Raw genomic sequence first — 19,150 nt, forward strand, 5'->3', positions numbered from 1 at the left:
TATATACATACACATGCATATATACATACACATACATATATATATATGCATATATACATATACATATATACATTTATTCTGTACCTTCCTGGGTTACTGAGATGTACCAAACTGTTTGCCTTTTGCTGAATGACTCCAATTGCTATGCTTTGTTAAATTATGTTTTGGTGAATTTGTATTCTCCATCTTTTACGTTTGTATTCTCCAGTCAGTGTTCTTGCTGCTTTTAATGTACCTGCTTCTAGTAGTATTCTGTATCTCTTTATCTTCCAGCTTTTATTTGCTGCATTTAATCTCCTGTGGTCTGGGAAAAGGATACTGAGATTTTAGAATATGTCCCTAAAGTTATATCTTTAAAATTATTATGTGCCATACTGTGAATATGATCAGTGGGGATTTCTTATGAATAAAGCACATAAACTTTAGTACTTGGAACTGTAACAGTTCTTTTTACTGTTGAGAGCCCTGTTTTGCTTATTTTCCAGTTCTCAGTTAGGTTCTGAATAGCTGAGGCTACTCGTAAGTGATTTCTGGTTAAGTGAGCTATATTAATCTTGGAGCAAGACAAGTCAGATATTTAGTTCCCTGACCCAAATGCAACTTGAATAATGTGATAGACCTTTATATTTGGGCAGCTACAGGGGCTCCCTTTTCTTCCTGGGTACTATTTCAATGACTTTCCTTTCTCTACTGTTTTCTTCTCTCACATGCTTCTCTTTGTCTCTAAATTGATGAGATTGATGTCCTTGAGAGAGAAAGGAAGAATATAGCTTCAAAAAACGTGTGGAATCGTATTGCTTCCCTTGCTGTCATCACTTACCTCTCTCCTTTCCTTAAAATACATTTATGAACTTACATTTTCTCCTGCTGCCCTGGTCTTGATAAAGAAAATAATCACACAGCGATTCTCTACACACCTCAACTTGAAATTTTCCCTGTCTTCACTGTTCTATGTATTTCTTAACCCACACGGCTCATCCCCTCCCTACATCTCCCTCAGTCCCACATTCTTTTAGATCTCTAGCTCCAGGCCTTCTGAGTCTTACCAGTGGCCTGGACTTGGGGAAAAGCATTAAAGTGAGGGGGAGTCAGTCCCAATAAGATGTAGGTATGGGGTAGAGGGGAATCTCCTCATCTCAATTCGAAGTCCTGTCAGAGTAGGAGATTGAGAGGAAGGAACTCCAAGAACATTTTTCTTACTGGGAATTGATGAAAAGAGTGCTTGGGTTCTGCATATATGAGAAAGTGGATTAAAAACTCTAAACATCCAAGGAAACTTACATACAAAGCATGTGTAATGTATAATTGGTAACCTTTGTTAAGGAATGGAATTTATTTCCTTATGACAGCTTTTTAACAAGCAATTTTTTTGTACTTTACACACTCAGTTATATTTTTTCCTCTTGTTTCTACTAGGAATTTCCATTTTTTACCTTGACGGCATTTCCTCCTGGATTTCTTGTGCATGTTGGGGGTGTTGTTAGTGCACGCTCTGTGAAGCTTTTGGATCGTATCCACAATCCTGGTACGTTCTTTAAAAGTTTGTTTTTTGATGTTTTATTTATTTAGACTATGATTATTAAAGTTGATTTTTATAATGCTGTTTTTAAGCCAAATTTATCTGCATGAGAAATGAAAAAGAGTATAAACTGACACATGTAGCTTTAAAATATTTTCACTGACCTTAATTAAAAATACACTTAAGAAGAAGTATAATTTAGTTACGTTTTTATACAAAATAAAAATACAAATCTTGATTCACCTTTGGCCAAGGGAATCATTAATTATCTTTTGAGTCCTCTATTTTCTTTGAGCCAGGCAGATACAGTTGACCCATTGCGACCATTAAATTAAGGCGTTAGTTCTTTTGATTGGCAATAACTCTTTTTTTATATTTTCTGGCAATAACCCTTTATAGATTATTTGAGTTATTTCCTTATTCCTAAAAGAAGTATTCTTTTAAAATGTAATTGTAAACCTGTGTAGAGTACCTAAGAATTTAAAAACAAAACTGTCTGATTCCTTGGATTCTTTTGGGTAGCTATTTGTTCTGTATAACCGAACAAGTAAGAATGAAAGCTCACTTCTTTAAGACATGGGCCATCATTATAAAAGAAGAAAAGCATTAAAGTCCCCGTAATTTCAGGCCCTTGGGTTAAAAATGGTTTGGTGATTTTTTTAAATCTAAAATAAGCTCGATAAATGTGGTAGGAACTTTTCGTATGGAATGTGTTCTTGCATCTTTCTGACAAGATGCCCAATCACTTGCCCAAGGCATTTATTATCTTAATGTCATACCTTAAACCTGAAGTTATACTAATATTCTTATTTGGCATATATACATATATACTTTTGAAAAATTTAAATTGTCACTTCTAATGACCTCCTCCTGAGGCCTGTACTGACAACTATAAAAAGAGTGAAATGCTTTGAAATTATTAATGCCAAACATTGCAGATAACGATTTTCAGGATACATAAAATTACTATTCTTTTAAATTAAATACAGTAATCTGTGCCCTGTGGTTTGATGTCATTTATTTTGAGTTACTAATTACAGAGAAACAATGGAATTTTTAGACTCTGAACAAGGTTTCAGAGAAGCAATACTAGCTGGGATTATTTATAAAAACTCTAAAGCTGAGTGAATACATCTTTTAAGCATCAGTCTTCTTTTTTCCTATGATTTATTATTTTCCCCCCTGTTTCTTATTTTTCTGGTCAATTTAAGAACTTTCCCCCCCTCATATAGTATTTGTATATTCTGCAGTAATTAGAGGCAAATTTAGACTGATGCCAGTTTAATGAATTGAGACCTTGAGGATATGCAAAGTTTATATTTTTGTGTTTAAGAACTTGGATTATTTGGAAAGTGCAAGGAAATACTGGGTTTAGATACATGACACTAACTATATGACCAAGGCTAGTTGCCTGTGTTTCTGTGGGCCACTGACTCAAATATTTTGATAGATTGCATACACTTATATAATAACTTCAAAAATGATATTAGGAATATATTCAATTATTGGTAATGTCTTTTTATTTACATTTAAAAAATATTTATTTATTTTTAATCCTCACCCAAGGATATTTTTTCCAGTGATTTTTAGAGAGAGTGGAAGAGAGAGGGAAAGACAGAAATATCGATGTAGAGAAACACATCGATTGGTTGCCTCCTGCATGAACCCCAACCAGGGCCTGGCCGGGGGAGGAGTGTGCAACCAAAGTACATGCCCTTGACCAGAATTGAACTGAGATCCTTTAGTCCTCAGGCTGACACTCTATCCACTGAGTCAAACCGGCTAGGGCTTATTTACATTTTTATTGTTGCTTCCATGTACTCTGAGTAAGTAGTATGTGAGTCTGGGAGAACAAATGAAGGTTATTTAAATAAGTTTAAGTAGAGAGCTATATTTAAAATCATATTATTTTGTACAAAAAACTGCATTGTGGGATCTGTTGTACTTGTCAGTATATTCTAGCTGTGCAAGAAATGTAAGAATCCAGGCCCAGAGAAGAAAATAAGAACCCTTATTAAGAACACATTTTGTATACTGTAATTACTAGCTCATTCATTCTTTGCCTTTCATTTCTTTATAGAGTAGTTTTTCAATTCACATGTAGAAATTCTTAGTTAATAATGGGCTATTTCCCAAATGATTATGGACATAAACATATAAATGCTTTAATGGTATATAAGTTATATTTTAAGTTTGTTTTATCTTCAGTTAAATACAAATCAATTGTATATTCTAAAGGTTCCAGTGTTAATTTGATATAGATATCACATTCTTTTGACTGCTTAATACATCTTTTACACTTTAAAAAGAAACATTTTCTTGAGAACATTTTCTTAATCTTCAGGCCATTAAATAATTATTTATAAAAACATTTCAATTTGTTGAAAATAGCTGAATGTGAAAACAAAACAAAACTCTAGATTAGCATCTACCATAATGATGTATTAATTTTATGACACTGAGTTCATCTGCAGAACTTAGGGTGAATTGAGATACATGTGCTAATGTTAAAAGTGCTGTATTTGCACTCTCAAATGAATGCTGCAGCAATTTTTTTTTGACTAGTGAGTATGGGAAATTTGCATTTTAAACTGAGTGTAGAAGAAAAAAAATCTTATTTTAAAACCACTACCACCTGCTAATTCTATGGATTATTATTTTGGAGTTATTTCTTTTGAACTTTCTCCTTTGTTAAGTACTTAGCAAACCAGGTCATATAATAAAGGAACAAATGGGGTGGTTTTAAAAATCAAGGTAATTATCTTAAATAATTAAACTTTAGTTAATGTTAGATTATGATAGCATGCTCCTTCTTCTTTTTCTATTTCAACTTCTTATTAACTCTGCTGTCTGTGTCTTTCCAGTTCCTGTCGAGTGGTGTTGTCAATTGTGTTCTTGTTTATAGTTTGTTTTTTCCCCCTTACTATTCTGCACCTAAAACTGATCTTCTAATTTGCTGTTTTGAACTCAGCCTTTGTCGGAATTATGGGTAACACAAGATCTTACAAACTGCTAGACTGGAATAGTTTCAATTCAGGTATTTTAATGGTCATTCAGTACTACATACGCTGACAAAAATTATGGCAGCTCAGTGAAGTTTTTAGAAATGTTCTAGATTAAATAGGTTTCATATCAATTCAGTTATATAGATATATTCTTCAGTACATATATTCTAACTCTTATAATTTCCATTGAAATGCAAATATAAAAATGTGTGAACTAAAATGAATTAACTAAAACCATAGAAACACCATAAATTATGAATGACTTTTGTTAGGTGACTGACCTTCAGAATAATAATTTTAAAATATGTTATGTTTTGGACATTTTTTTCATATCAGGTAAATGACACAAGAATTAACTTTATGATTAAGGAAATAGTAAATACAAGTATTAAATGACTAGCTTGATAATCTTAAAGTATATTTAAACTTCAATCTAGATTTGAATATAATGTACTTCGTGTTCTATAAATATGATAATAATGTAACTTAGCATTTTTATTTATAATTCTAAAAGTGTTCCAAAATTTGGTAAGAGCAGATTTTGGGGAGATTAACAACTTGCATAAGCTTTCCTCATTCCCCTTCTACATGAGAATATACACTTTCTTTTTAATTACTTTTACATACAGATATTGTTTGTAGCTTTTAAAGAAACTAAACTAAGATAACTTTACAGCTGATGATGTGGTTTAAAGTCAAAGTCAGTTAATTTTTCTTTCTTTTCTTTTTAAAAATTAAATTTATTGGGGTGACATCGGTTAATAGGACATGGTCTGTATATTGTACTGCACTACCCAAAGTCAAACCATCCTCCGACCCATTTATTAGGCCTCCTCCACTCCCCACTCCTACCCCTTCCCTCTGGCAACCACCACACTGTTGTCTGTGTCCACAAGTTTCAGTTTTATATCCCACATATGAGTGAAATCATATGGTTCTTAACTTCTTTTGACTTTCTTATTTTACTTAGAATAATGTTTTCGATTTTCCTTTTTGATAAAAGAATATTCTTTTAATAATACAGATATCTTAATTTTGATGTCAGTTACATGTTAGAATTAAACAGTAGAATCATCTTGATTCAGTATCAGAAGCTGTTATTTTGCCTAAAGAATCTTTTCAGTTCTTTGTGTCAGAAAAAACAAAAACAAAAATCCAGAAGCTCACTTTTTTAGATAATATCCTATAATCTTTTCAATATTGTAAACTTTCTTTGTTCTTAGGAGGCCAGGATTTAAGTTCTGATGTAAGTAATGCATGTTTGACTATGAAGTAACTCATGTTCATCATGCAGATTTACCTAAATTCAGTCTAGTAAACAATCTGATCAGGTCCAACCTTTGCAGATTTAGACTGACATCACTTGGTAAATCTTTAGGGGAATTATCTCTATTGGCTATCCAAGTTTTGGCCAGCATGTTCTCACATTGATTAGAATGAAAATAATCATTTTTATTGTAATGCTGTATACTTAGTTTTTAGTAAGGAATTAAAAATACCCTGTTTGATTCCTTTAATAAATAAGAATATATATTTAAAACATTAGGGAGGTTAGTATAGTGGGAAGACAAAAAGCTTATTATATAGAAAAAGGACACTGAGAGCAGATTAATCATTAATAATTTAAAGAGTTGAAACCTCGTCAGGGCAGAGATGTTGAGGGTGAGATGTGTGTGTTAGATGATAGAACAGTCCTGAAAAGCGGAAAGGGCAAAAGATAAGTCCTATAGACATAATAAAGACTTTGTCCCATGTAAGCAAAATTACAGAATTTGGCAAGGAGAAACATGGTTGAGGAAGCAGTATATCTTGCCATCATTTAAAAATAAAGTCCAGTCATAAGTGTATGGGGAAAAAAGATGGGTATAAGTTATAGACTATTAAAAGAACATAAAAGATGACTGTCAGTTTAATGTTCTCATAGTTGTATGCTTTTGACTGAGGTATTAGAATCATTATGGTAACAGTTGGTACATATTCAGACATCAGGCTGATTTTGACATTAGTTTAGGAAAAATAACTTGACATTTCTGAAAAAAAAGTGATATATTTTGGTAAATATATTAAAATTATTTATGTTTTCTTCTCTGTAATTAGGGAGTATTGCTGTCCCATATTACTATATGAATCAAGAACTGACCAAGTCAGTGAGAAAACTACTTGATGTAGTTTCTACTAATGCTAAAAATTGTTCATCCATACTGTGTATTCTCTGGATTCTCTGATACCATGTATTATATGATGAATCATCAATTTAATAATAGCCTACTTATCAATTATTAGACATTCTTATTTCACAAACATTAAAATGTAGAATGGTATAAGAAAACATTTTATGTTGCACAATAACATTTCATGAAATATGATATATCATGCAAGCATTTACTATAATTTATTTTGTGCCATGCAGTTTGTTAAATAGTAAGTGTGCAAAGATGCCAGGGCCTGAAAAATATGTAAGTCGTTTACTGTGTGGTCTGATGTGATACAAGATACAGTATTAGAGAGGAAGGCATGATTAATTCTATGTGGCAAGGAAGTTTGTAGAAGTAATTCTTGAGCTCAGATTTTAAAGGATATATAGGCAATTCATGTATATTTATATTTTAGTGTTTTTGGAGCCATGTTAATGTACATTCTTTGAATGTAGTTCTGAAACTTTCAGCATTTGCAAAGTAATATCCTAGCCAGTACTCATTTGATGTTACTTCATTCTTAAGTTTTTCCATTGAGTACAAAATGTCTTTGTTAGTTTAGCTCCCCCTCCACCCCATTCTCTTTTTTCCTGCTTTGCTATCTTAGTTTGTGTTAACTACAGTGATAGAAAATATTTTATAGAGCAGGAAGAAGGAACTCAGTATCTGAGAATTTATTTTATAAATATTATCTTTTATTATCTTGCTTTTTATGTTTTTGGCCTGGTACCAGATTATGTTTAAGGAAATATTTATAGAATATACTGATCAGTCTGAGCGTCCAAAAATTTTTTTAAAAAATTATTTTAAAGAAAAGCCTTTATTTAGTGGATATTCATGGAGTGTCTGCCATATCTTAAGCACAGTGTTGGAGATTGGGAACACCATTCTTCAGCCAGGCAGAGATCCTATTTGCACATCTAGTCTAGGTTACTTTTTATACTGTTTTGCTGTGTGTGTGTGTGTGTGTGTGTGTGTGTGTGTGTGTGTGTATTAGTTAAATGGAGATAGGCTTTCTTGGAACTTGAATTCTACTGATGATCTCAGCAATTATTCTTTTTACTACATTGAGAGGGAGGTACACATAAGGAAATGTGCAAACTAAGTAGTGAAGCAATTTTTAGGTTTTAGTATTTTAATAAGGTTTTAAGAAATAGATATGTACAGGTTGGGGCAAAAGTAGGCTTATAGTTATTTGTATGGAAAATAATACAATAATTAATAGATAACAACACAAGAATAAATGGTGTTTTGCATTCTCACAACTGTAAACCTACTTTTGCTCTACCCTGTAGAATTCAAGAAGGCGTAAATATAGCATGTATGCTATGTGAACTTTTCTTCATATATAAGGTAACATACAAATGCATATATAATTTTCTCTCTATATAAAGTAACTATATTCATTACTATCCATTTTTTTTACTGTCTATAAAAATTACATATATAATCTTAATTGTGAAATTTCACTCTTTATATGTATAATAGTGCAATTGGATATTCATTACATTATTATAATGTAACATGTAAATGTAATATATAATTTTTTCTTTCTATATATACTGTAACTGGTCTTTATATATGAAGAGTTTAAGTTCAAAATTAGGGAGAAGTTTACGTATAACTTTTTTTTCACAAATAGTAAAGAACTCCAGTTTAGTCTAACATGGATTATATCTCAGCTACCTCCTAACATCCCAAATTCCTGCATCGTGATGTTTGAATTTGTACATCATTCCCTGTATAATAAGACTCTTCCTGGTCTGGTTCTGAATCCCCACCCAATGTGGGGTTGTTATATTCCCTTGAACCTACACTCTGTACTTTCTATTTCATTAGGGAAAAGGTATCTTCTTCAAAGTTTGTTGTGGGTTAGAATAATTCTTTCAGGTATTTGAGAATATAGCATTTTATGCTTCCAATAACAAGATAGAATATAATTGTATTACAAACTTTTGATTCTACCTAACAGTTTATCTCCGCTTGTTCATTTAAAAAGTAGGTTGAATAATATTTTCTTTATTCCTTCAACTAGATTCTTAAGGACAGAGTTTTTCCTCTTCCAGGGCTATGTAAAAATAGAGCTAAGTTTAACATTTCAGATAGTCAGTGATTCTTAATTGCAAGTGTGTGATTGCCTAAAACCTCAAAGGGATTGAGTTTTACAAAGACATGTTGCATTGAGTTGTTTACTTTTTTTCTTTCTGAGACGTAAACTATTACTGTTATTTTAGGAACCTTTACCAGTTTCACCTGCACTTCAGAAACAAGATAGAATGCTAAAAAGATGGCAAGATATCCAGCTATGGCTATGCTCTAGAAAAGTAATAGCAGCAAAAAGAATTCATTATGATGTCAACCCAAGTGTGCAGACATTACTTTTAAAAGAGGTATCAGTGAGATACTATTCTAGAGCTCAGTTCATGCCTACAATTAAAAGAATATATTAAAAATATGAAATGAGTGATATTACCTATGAAATTTTGACTCATAGAAGAAAAACATAAAATAGTATAAAACATAATTTGTATAATAAATATATGTTGTTACCTCCTAAAATGATATCTTTATAACTATAAATAAATCTACATAGATTATTGGGAGGTGCATGGTATTTCAAGTGAAGGTATGTTTTTCCTAACATCTTTGAAATGTCATCAATTGTGACCCTCACATCTCAGCTGTATATCCTCCAAGTGACTAAATTGTATTCAGTTTTATGTATGGCATGTATGGTTGCCATAAAATTTTATTGATTTTTTTTTTTGCATGTGCCCTGACCAGGAATTGATCTGTGACCTCCTGGTTCATGGGTCGACAGTCAGCACTGAACCACACCGGCCGGGCACCATACATTTTTAAGCCAGATTCTTTGTTTTGCCATTTATATAAGTATGGGAAATCCTACAATTTTTTACTTATGTAGGATGAATAAAACAATTTAAATTCACTAGTGTGTTTCCTATAAGAATGTTAGTTAGCAGTTTTTAAGCATTTAAGATTCTATTGTAGCAGTTAAAAACTATATTTCTGAATTTTCAGTTGTATTACCTTAAACTGGATTATAACTAATACTTCAAGATTCTCTGGCTTATCTGGCATAAGTATGATAGAGGTATTGAAGATAAATTTAATTTATCTTTAATATTAAATAAATAATTAACCTTCATTTTATTTTAATTAAACAACCCCTAAATTTAATAGCCAAAAAATTCATCCTTTGGCTTTCTGCTTACAGTTGTAGATAATTATTGTTAATCAAATTACTAGTTTGTGATGAAGTGCTCCCTACTTACTGTATGCTTGCCTTGCTTTCACCTAGAATCTAGGGCCATTACTTTCTGTAACCATTTCAGTGAGCTGCCATAGTTTTCGGTCTGTACTGTCACCTGATCCAAGCATGCGCCCAAAATATCCACTGTTTCTGGCTCCTGTCTGCTGAATCTGCTTTGCAAAATCTTTCGTTCTTTGAGCTTTTGCTTTAGCCAAAAACCAAATTTAAGAAATCCTTTGGAGTGTGGACATATGCCATTTGCTTCTTTAGCTCCCATGTTATGTAACTTGTTAGCTTTTATTAAACTTGTAAATAATTACAACAGTGGCATCCCCATGTGCAACTGCGTGGCTCGTGTGTCAAAATAAAGGCTGCTTGTGAACTTGTCAGAAGAATATGAATGCTCCACTTGTGCTGCATTCAGCTTTTTATTTTTTTTTATTTTTTTTTAATTAGCCACCTATTCTTTCATAGTGTTTGGTTTAATTATCTGATTATTTTATGTGTTATACCAAGGTAAGTTTGATGTAATGAACTTTGTATTCTATGTGATTACATGTATCTCATAGTAATTATTATTACATACTTTTTCATTTAGACATGCTAGTCATTTCTAAATAAATATATTTTGAACATAAACTAAGTGGCTCCCTCCATTTTTCATTAATTTGAAAAAGTGTTATGTATTACTTCTTGTAAAATTCATTCTTAAAATAGAAAAGCTACCATGTATTACTTGTGGAAAAAATGTAGGCACACCTAATGTGAGAAGATATATTTTTATAAAACCATACTATATAATTATTTGTCTTAGCAAAAAATAGTTTAAACTTACAGAAAGATATAAGAAGTAAATAGCAGGCCCTACTAGTGCATTTAGGAAAAGTTAGACTTTTTATTTTACACAGTTTTTTACAAAAATAATTATTTTCTAAACAAATATTTCTATTATTATTTATGGTATCTATTATCAAAGAATAAATAATTTGATAGATTAAGTAACTATGTTCTAAAAATTCCCTGTTAGGAAAGGATGATATTAAATAGATTTTTTTCTACTTGTCTTAAAAGAAAAAGAGTATGGATTTGAAAGTGTATTTGTGCTGTTAATGTCTGCATTTCAGTTAAAACTATGAAGAAATTCTTTAGCATAATAGTATATGTGCAAAATAGGACCACCTAATTCTCTCACACGTCTTAATTCATAATATTGATTGCTAACACCGTATTGTAGTCTTTTCTATTTCTCCTTCTTTATTTTTCTCCTACTTTGACATTTTTCTTAGTTTCCTGGAATCTGCATTTTTTCATTTCTTCTGAAAGAAAGTTTTAGGGTAGCTCTGTCTTGGATCCAAAGCTTTAATTCAAGAAGTGGCTGGCATCATTTGTAGTTCTGGCCTTTATCTCCTCATTTCTCCCTTTTGCTGATCTTCCTCCCGTGGAGGAAACAAAATTACATCGTAGGAATGTGAGCCATAGTAAGCCTTTAACCTTTCTTTACTTTGCTGTCTTCAATATTTCACTAGTGAGTATAATTCTACTTATTCTTCTTATTTTGCAAAACATATTTTGAAAATGGATATATACTGAAATTCAAAAAAGAAAGTTTGGAGATTGTTTCATTTTCAGTTTTAGTAGTGCCTTATGTGTGGAAAATTTACAATAAGAGCTTAACATACTATTTAGAGTTGGTTTTTTTCTATTTCAACAATTTGCCACAAAAAGAAATAAATTAGGATGTGCTGATTATAGTCCGTTTCTGTTTCTAACATCTTTGTATATAAAAAGCTAGTATAATTTGCAGCTGCTGTTCACCAGTATTTTGCAGCTATATGCAAGTGATTAAGAAGTATGTGTGAGTGATGCTCCATTTATAATGCTCCATTACAAAACAACATTGGATTTCTCTATGGTAATGAAATCTAATTCTGGGATTTTAAGGCATTTACTTAATTACAGAGCCATACGTGGAATTACAGTGTTCTATCTGAAATTTGTCCCTATATACAATGACCAAAATTATTTGTATTAATCTTTTAAATGTATTTGTTTTCTTTATTTTGAATTGGCTAGTCCCTTTATATTTTGTCATTTTGCTTTAGGACCCACATCTTTTTAGAAGGATAGCTACAGATGGCTTTCTCTCTCTTTTTTAAAAATTTTTTTTTTATTGGTTTTAGAGAGGAAGGGAGAGGGAGAGAGACAGAGAAACATCAGTGATAAGAGAGAAGCATTGATCGGCTGCCTCCTCCATGCCCGCTACTGGCGGTCGAGCCCACAACCCAGGCATGTGCCCTTGATCGGAATCGAACCTGGGACCTTTTAGTCCGCAGGCTGACGTGCTATCCACTGAGCCAGACCGGTTAGGGCGGGCTTTCTCTCTCTCTCTCTCTTTTTTTTAACATCAATAAATCTTTACCTTGGAAAGAACTCAGAATATAGTGGGTTATAAAAGATAGGTACCAGGAAATGAAATCTGAATCTATATTAAATTTATAGATATGATTCATACTCTCAGTGAGGTGAGATATAAGATACCTTCTCAATTTAAGATTAGAATCTGGAAAGTCTGGGTCAACATTTTAAGTTGTATCTAATTAAATACATCTCTATAGATGTCCCTTAAAGTAATAAAGTAAATAGAACTAGGTGTTTTTTCCCCTCCAGCAATCAAGTTTAAAATGTCATACTTTTTGAGAAGTAGCATTACATTAAAATGTTAAGCTTTTGAGAAGTAGTATTTTAAAGATGTGACGTTGTAAAATCTGTTGTAGAACAGTACTTTTTTTTGCCTTCCAGAGTATGTTTATTTTAAACATTTCTTGTTCATATAGACAATGTACTATTGAGTAGTAAACTGATTTAAAATTTATTTTTCAGATGAACCAGAAACTCGAGATGCGTGGTGGGCAGAAATCAGACAAGAAATAAAGTCACATGCTAAAGCATTAGGCTGTCATGCTGTAGTGGGCTACAGTGAATCAACTAGCATCTGGTAAATGATAATACAACGTGCTTTTCTAGATGCTGTAACTTACAGATTGTCTTCTGAAAGGGGAAAAGCTTTATGCAAATATAGAGAGAAGAATAGCAGGTGATCCAGGCGCATGGTCTTTAGAGTACCTCAGACTGAGGGTTAAATGCCATTTTTGCCTCTGAGTTGCTGTGCAGTTTTGAGAAAGTTACTCTACTCCTCTGAGCCTCAGTGTACACATTGAATGAGAATATAATACTGGCACACAGTAATTATTAACTCTAGGCTGATTTTATTCCAGGTTGTGACTCTATCAACTTCTACCTCTGGGATCTTTGGAACCCTTGATCTATGCAAATGTACTGCCTTGTGTCTTTAAAGCTCATCTGTACACTCTTTCTACCTTCTTTTACTAACTGTTACTTAACTTTCTCCTACTAACCAAATCATCCTAATTCTGCCAAGCAATGAAGGGACTTCCATACTGTTAGTTCTCAAAATCTTTTTTCCCTATTTCTCATTTGAACCTCTTCTCCTTTAAAGTCCATGCCGTTCCACAGTTCAGACTTTTCTCTCTCCCTCCAAAGCAGTCTTCTGCCTGTCTTAATTTCTTCTCTGCCATCTCCTCCAGTTAGAGTAATTAACTCACTTCTATCACCCTGGCATTGTATTTCTCATTCTTAAGTCCTCTATCTCCACTTGACTTTTAACCATACTTTGGACCTCATTTTCACTCAAAACTGTTGCCTCTTAAAAATGTGAAACTCTTCCATTGCCCTAGGAGCAGTATCAGTGAAGAAATTGCTTTGGCATATGTCTGAGATTTTGCTGCCTGTGGATTCCTCTAGTATTTTTATGGTTTCCCATCTTATGTTTAAGCCCTTTATCCATTTTTGAGTTCATTTTTGTGTATGGTGTAAGTTGGTGGTCTAGTTTCATTTTTTTTGCATGTATCTGTCCAGTTTTCCCAACACCATTTATTGAAGAGATTGTCTTGACTCCATTGTATGCTCTTGCCTCCTTTGTCAAATATTAATTGAGCATAGTGGTTTGGGTCGATTTCTGGATTCTCTGTTCTATTCCATTGATCTATATGTCTGTTCTTGTGCCAGTACCAGACAGTTTTGAGAACCGTGGCTTTGTAATACAGCTTGATATCTGGTATTGAGATCCCACCTACTTTGTTCTTCTTTCTCAGGATTGCTGCAGCTATTTGGGGGGTGAGGGGGGTAATGGAGGGATAAGGACACATATGTAATACCTTAATCAATAAAGAAATTTAAAAAAATGTGAGACTCTTAAGAGTTCATTCTTGGATCACAATAATTTCCTCCACACCATTTGCTCATGCGCACCTGGTTTGTTTGGGCCTCTATCATAACCAGGAGTTTTTCTAGTTCCTTACTCAGGTTCTGGCTTTACTTATTTCTGCCATCCTTGTACCCTACTATAATTTCCTTCAAAGTTTACAATAGATATCATCTAGAAACTAACCTTCTGCTGTCTTATTTTTCATCTTCTGTTCTTAGATAATTCTTACTGGAATTATTACATGGATAATTCTCTTGCATTTGTGGTGATCATTATTAGAGAAGAAGGATTAGATTGTAGTAAATGTGGACATGACAGAGCCATGCCTGTCATCTTTATCTTTACAGTCCATGTATTATCTTCTTGAACTGTTTTATTCCCATTGTAGTTCTACTTTTGTTAAACTACTAACTCTATTATGCTTATCCTGCCTTATTCCCCAATATATAGTCTTGCTTCATTCACAGATTTAAGGGCACACACTTTCAAGTCCTAGGGATATGGTTTTAAAAGACATAGTTTTTGTTATCAGATTCACATTATACTGGAGAATTATGATGAATATACATTTTATGATAGAGATATCCCAGGATGCTTTGGGATCCCAGAGGGTTGGAGGTTAAAGGTATGATTAGAAGAAAGTGTTAATGTAGTAATTGAAGCTTGAATGGAATCTTGGAGGATGAGTATGAATCACATAAATGAAGTGAAGAGGCATAAGGAGTGTTCAAGGCTAAAAACACGAGGAAGTTTAGATTCAGTGAGGCTGGAGATAGATCACAGATGTGAGGTCTACAGACGTGAGTCCAATTAATTTACTTAGAAGTTTGAATTCATCTGACACAAACTGCTTTTTTTTCTTTAGACCTCAAAAAGTCTTTGTATTGAATCCCATCTTTACTAATGTGTTCTGTTCTAACCCATCCAACTTACTCTTACTGTATTAAACTCCTTGAACTACACCTGCTCTTATAGCTCCTTGATTTAGTGTCTTCTAGTTACTCCATGTTATTCCTTCTGATAGTCTCAGTACCCACTTGAACATTTTAAGCCTGGCCTCTCTCTAATCAAGTGATCATTTCTTTCTTGTCCTCTTAGGCTTCCCATCCATTTACACTTTGTTTCCAGCCTTTTGTCCCTAGGCTGCTACTTTTCTGATTTGCTTTGTGATCTCTTTCAATATTTGTGTTGTCTACTTTTTTTTTTTTTTGGCTTTCAAATTGGGTAATATATAGTAAAGACTCTCAAAGAATTCTTTTGAATATAAATTTTTAGTATATACATAAAACGATGTAGTTTAAGCTCCATTTAGTATATTTTGGATATTATTTGTTTCAGATACTTTTTATTAAGTTTATATTAAGCTTTAGCAATAGAGATATATATGTAGTTTGCTTTTAGAATAACTTAAATTTAATGTGCATTTAGAAGATTGTAATATATTTTAATGAGCTATTGCCTGATTCAACAATACAGTTACTACTTTTATTTTGAAATATTCCTATCTTACTCAGCTTTACCATATTTTAAAGGAATTTATTGTCATTAATATTATACTTTATCTTTTACAATTTTTAAGTAATAAAGAATTCTTGCCTTCTCCATTTTAATAACATTACATTTCTTCTATTTTCTCTCCTAGGTTTAGGAGGTAATCCTGTGATATTATTAATATTTAGTAGAGTCTAACCTGAATTTAAATTGTCACCCTAGTAATCACTCTGATATTTAACATTTTCCAAACTTAGATTACCTGAAAATGTTAACTTGTTTTATTTTTTTTTCTTTTATAGTGAAGAGGTCTGTATTTTATCTGCATCTGGCACAGCAGCTGTACTGAACCCTAGATTTCTGCAGGATGGCACCGTGGAGAGCTGTTTGGAACAGAGGTTGTCATGGCAGCCTGGCTTGTTTTCCATAAGGGCAGAGAAGGGAGAGGTTGATTTCTTTTGTCAGAGCTGGGATAAGTCTTCTCTGTGAGGGTGGGTTACAGTGGGACAGTGTAGGAATCAGGACCAGGCACTTTACTAATTTTTATCTAATGCACAGCAACAGAGCAGTATTGAGATCTGCACTATATGACACACATAATTTCTAGTATCTTGATAAGTGACATGTATGATTACCAATTGCAGAATTTCAAGGAGACATTTTTTTGTTTGTTACATTATAGAAATAATTTCTTTGATTTGATTTTTTCTTTCTTTTGTCTTACCTCTAAAATGGAAAAAGACTATGAAACAATTTTCATAAAGAGAATTCTTCATTTATAAAACCACCAAAACACTATATTATACCAAAATTATATATAAAGCTTCATGGAAAGTGAAATGTTTTTATTAGAAATTCTTAAATTACACTTGCATTATATCTGTCATGCAATAAGAAAATATCACCTTTTTTGTCTAACCATTTGTTTTTATGTTGTACCCCAAAGAAAAAACTTTGAATTAATAATGTTTTTTGTCAGATGGTAAGTCATCACACAAATTGATAAAAAATGATTTTCTATTTGTAAAAGCCTTTTCTCTCACATGGTTCTCATTTCATGGTCATTTGTAATTCTTACCAGTCATAGTGGTACTCTCTGTGGTAGAAATTGTTGTGTAGTTTGTACACGAGAACTATGTATGTAATATGTTTGTTTGTTTTTAAAGAAGCACAGAATTTTCAAGCGTGCCTTATTTTTCTTCTTAATGTATTCATATAGGCTAGAAGAAAATTTGCCTGCAGGCTGTGGATTTTGCCATATACCATATGATGAACTGAATATGCCATTTCCAGCTCATCTCACATATTGCTATAACTGCAGGAAACAAAAAGTTCCTGATGTTCTCTTTACAACTATAGACCTCCCAATAGATGCTACAGTTATTGGAAAAGGTTGTCTTATTCAAGCAAGGTATGTTTGTGAAATCAGTATTTGGGGTCCCTGAAAGAGTATGGGGTATGGAGCCAAATAGACCTATTTTCAAATATCTGCTCTGTTTCCTACCTGGGATCCTGGACAGGCTGGGAAGTTCTGTTTGAACCTTGTATATTATCATAGAGAAAATTGGGAAGAAAAATACCCTCATTATAAAACTTAAGTAAGTTTATATTAGTTTTAAACATTTAAATTCTGTATATATTTTTTTAATTATGATTATTATTAATTAACCTGTTGAAGGACCAGGATGTGACTCAGTATGCTTTTGGAAACTGACATTTTTCTTTTAAAAAACAGTGCTATTTAGTATTTCTTTTATTATTTCTCTTAGCTGGTAAGAGTTCCTTTTAAACTGACAAGAGTAGGAAATGGTAAATTGTGGTAGGCATATGGGAAACAGCTCTGATTATCTACTAGTAGGTCACTAACAGCTGCCTGGTTACCAAGTTCAGTGAGCATTTCTGTCCTCATCTTCCTTGACATTCCAGCATAGTCATACAGTTGATCGTTTTCTCTTTTTTGAAACTTCTTTGACTTCAGAACTCCAAACCTTCTGCTTTTTCTTAACTTTATGAATGGTGTCTAGTCTCCTTGTTGATTCCTCTTCATTTCTTGATCCTTGAGAGCCATGGGTCTGGATCCTCCTTTCAAAACTCTCTCCATAGTTGAACCCATGTTACCTGTGTCTGTGTCTCCCAAATTTATAACTTCAGTCCAGAACTTTCTTCTGAGCTTCAGACCCATATACTAACCTGCTACTTCACATCCCATTTTTAAAATTATTTTTAAAAATTTTATCTTTATTGTTGAAAGTATTACGGATGTCCTCCTTTTTACCCATTGACCCCCTCCCCTTCCCTCCCAACCCCTCCCCAAATCTTCACCATGCTATTGATGTGTCATAGATGTCTCATGCTTATTCCAAATTGAACTGCTGTTTTTTTCTACTTCTTTCATATTAGCCTTCTCTACTTTAATAACTTATGCCTTGCTCTGTCCAGTTCTTCATGATAAATATGGTATTTTTTGACATTATCCTTTTCCTAATTTCCCCACTTGTTATTACAAAGCCATGTTGCGTTTTCTTCGAAATATATTTTTAATCTACTTACTTTTGTTTTATTCCCTCCTTCATTTTAGGCCTTTCATTTTGGGTTGTTTTACTTTTGCATGAGGTATATCCTTTAGTATTTCTTTGGGTGGGTCTGCTGGTGGCGAGCTTTCTATTTTTGCTTATCTGAATGTGTTTATTTTATCTTTTTAAAATTTTTTTATTTTTTATTTTTTTGAAGGATTATTTCTTAGTTTTTTAATTATAGCTTTCTCATCTCTACCCTTTCTTTCTTTTTTTTCTGGTTTGATGGGGAGTTGAATATTTCTTTTTCTTTTTTTTAAATTAAATCTTTATTGTTCAGATTATTACAGTTGTTCCTCTTTTTTCCCCCCATTACTCCCCTCCACCCGGTTCCCCTCCCCCCTCCGCCCTCACCCCTGCACCACTGTCCTCATTCATAGGTGCACGATTTTTGTCCAGTCACTTCCCGAATCCCCCACACCCCTTTCCCCCCGAAGAATAGTCAGTCCACTCCTTTCTATGCCCCTGATTCTATTATAATCACCAGTTTATTCTGATCATCAGATTATTTATTCACTTGATTTTTAGAGTCACTTGTTGATGGATGTGTATTTGTTGTTCATAATTTGTATCTTTACCTTTTTCTTCTTCCTCTTCTTAAAGATACCTTTCAGCATTTCATATAATACTGGTTTGGTGGTGATGAACTCCTGTAGCTTTTCCTTATCTGTGAAGCTCTTTATCTGACCTTCAATTCTGAATGATAGCTTTGCTGGGTAAAGTAATCTTGGTTGTAGGTTCTTGGTATTCAGCACTTTGAATATTTCTTGCCATTCCCTTCTGGCCTGCAAAGTTTCTGTTGAGAAAT

General features: G+C 32.8%; 1 protein-coding gene across 15 annotated transcripts in view; it reads left to right on the forward strand.

The window, feature by feature from the left end:
* Positions 1-19,150, forward strand: part of C2CD5 (C2 calcium-dependent domain containing 5) — a 103,148-nt gene that overhangs the window by 37,520 nt on the left and 46,478 nt on the right. For 9 of the 15 annotated variants that reach the window (XR_001362722.1, XM_005869551.2, XM_014542325.1 and 6 more), the window contains 5 exons: positions 1,417-1,525; positions 4,491-4,556; positions 12,874-12,988; positions 16,072-16,167; positions 16,989-17,180. Coding sequence is in view for 14 of the 15 variants with exons in the window: in XM_005869551.2 (XP_005869613.1) it covers positions 1,417-1,525; positions 4,491-4,556; positions 12,874-12,988; positions 16,072-16,167; positions 16,989-17,180 (578 nt within the window). In the remaining variant the exon portion in view is untranslated. The remainder of the gene's footprint in view (positions 1-1,416; positions 1,526-4,490; positions 4,557-12,873; positions 12,989-16,071; positions 16,168-16,988; positions 17,181-19,150) is intronic. The other 6 variants (XM_014542327.1, XM_014542326.1, XM_014542328.1 and 3 more) reach the window with 1 other exon arrangement.

The sequence above is a fragment of the Myotis brandtii genome, unplaced genomic scaffold (genome assembly GCF_000412655.1).
Source record: "Myotis brandtii unplaced genomic scaffold, ASM41265v1 scaffold299, whole genome shotgun sequence".
Taxonomy (NCBI): domain Eukaryota; kingdom Metazoa; phylum Chordata; class Mammalia; order Chiroptera; family Vespertilionidae; genus Myotis; species Myotis brandtii.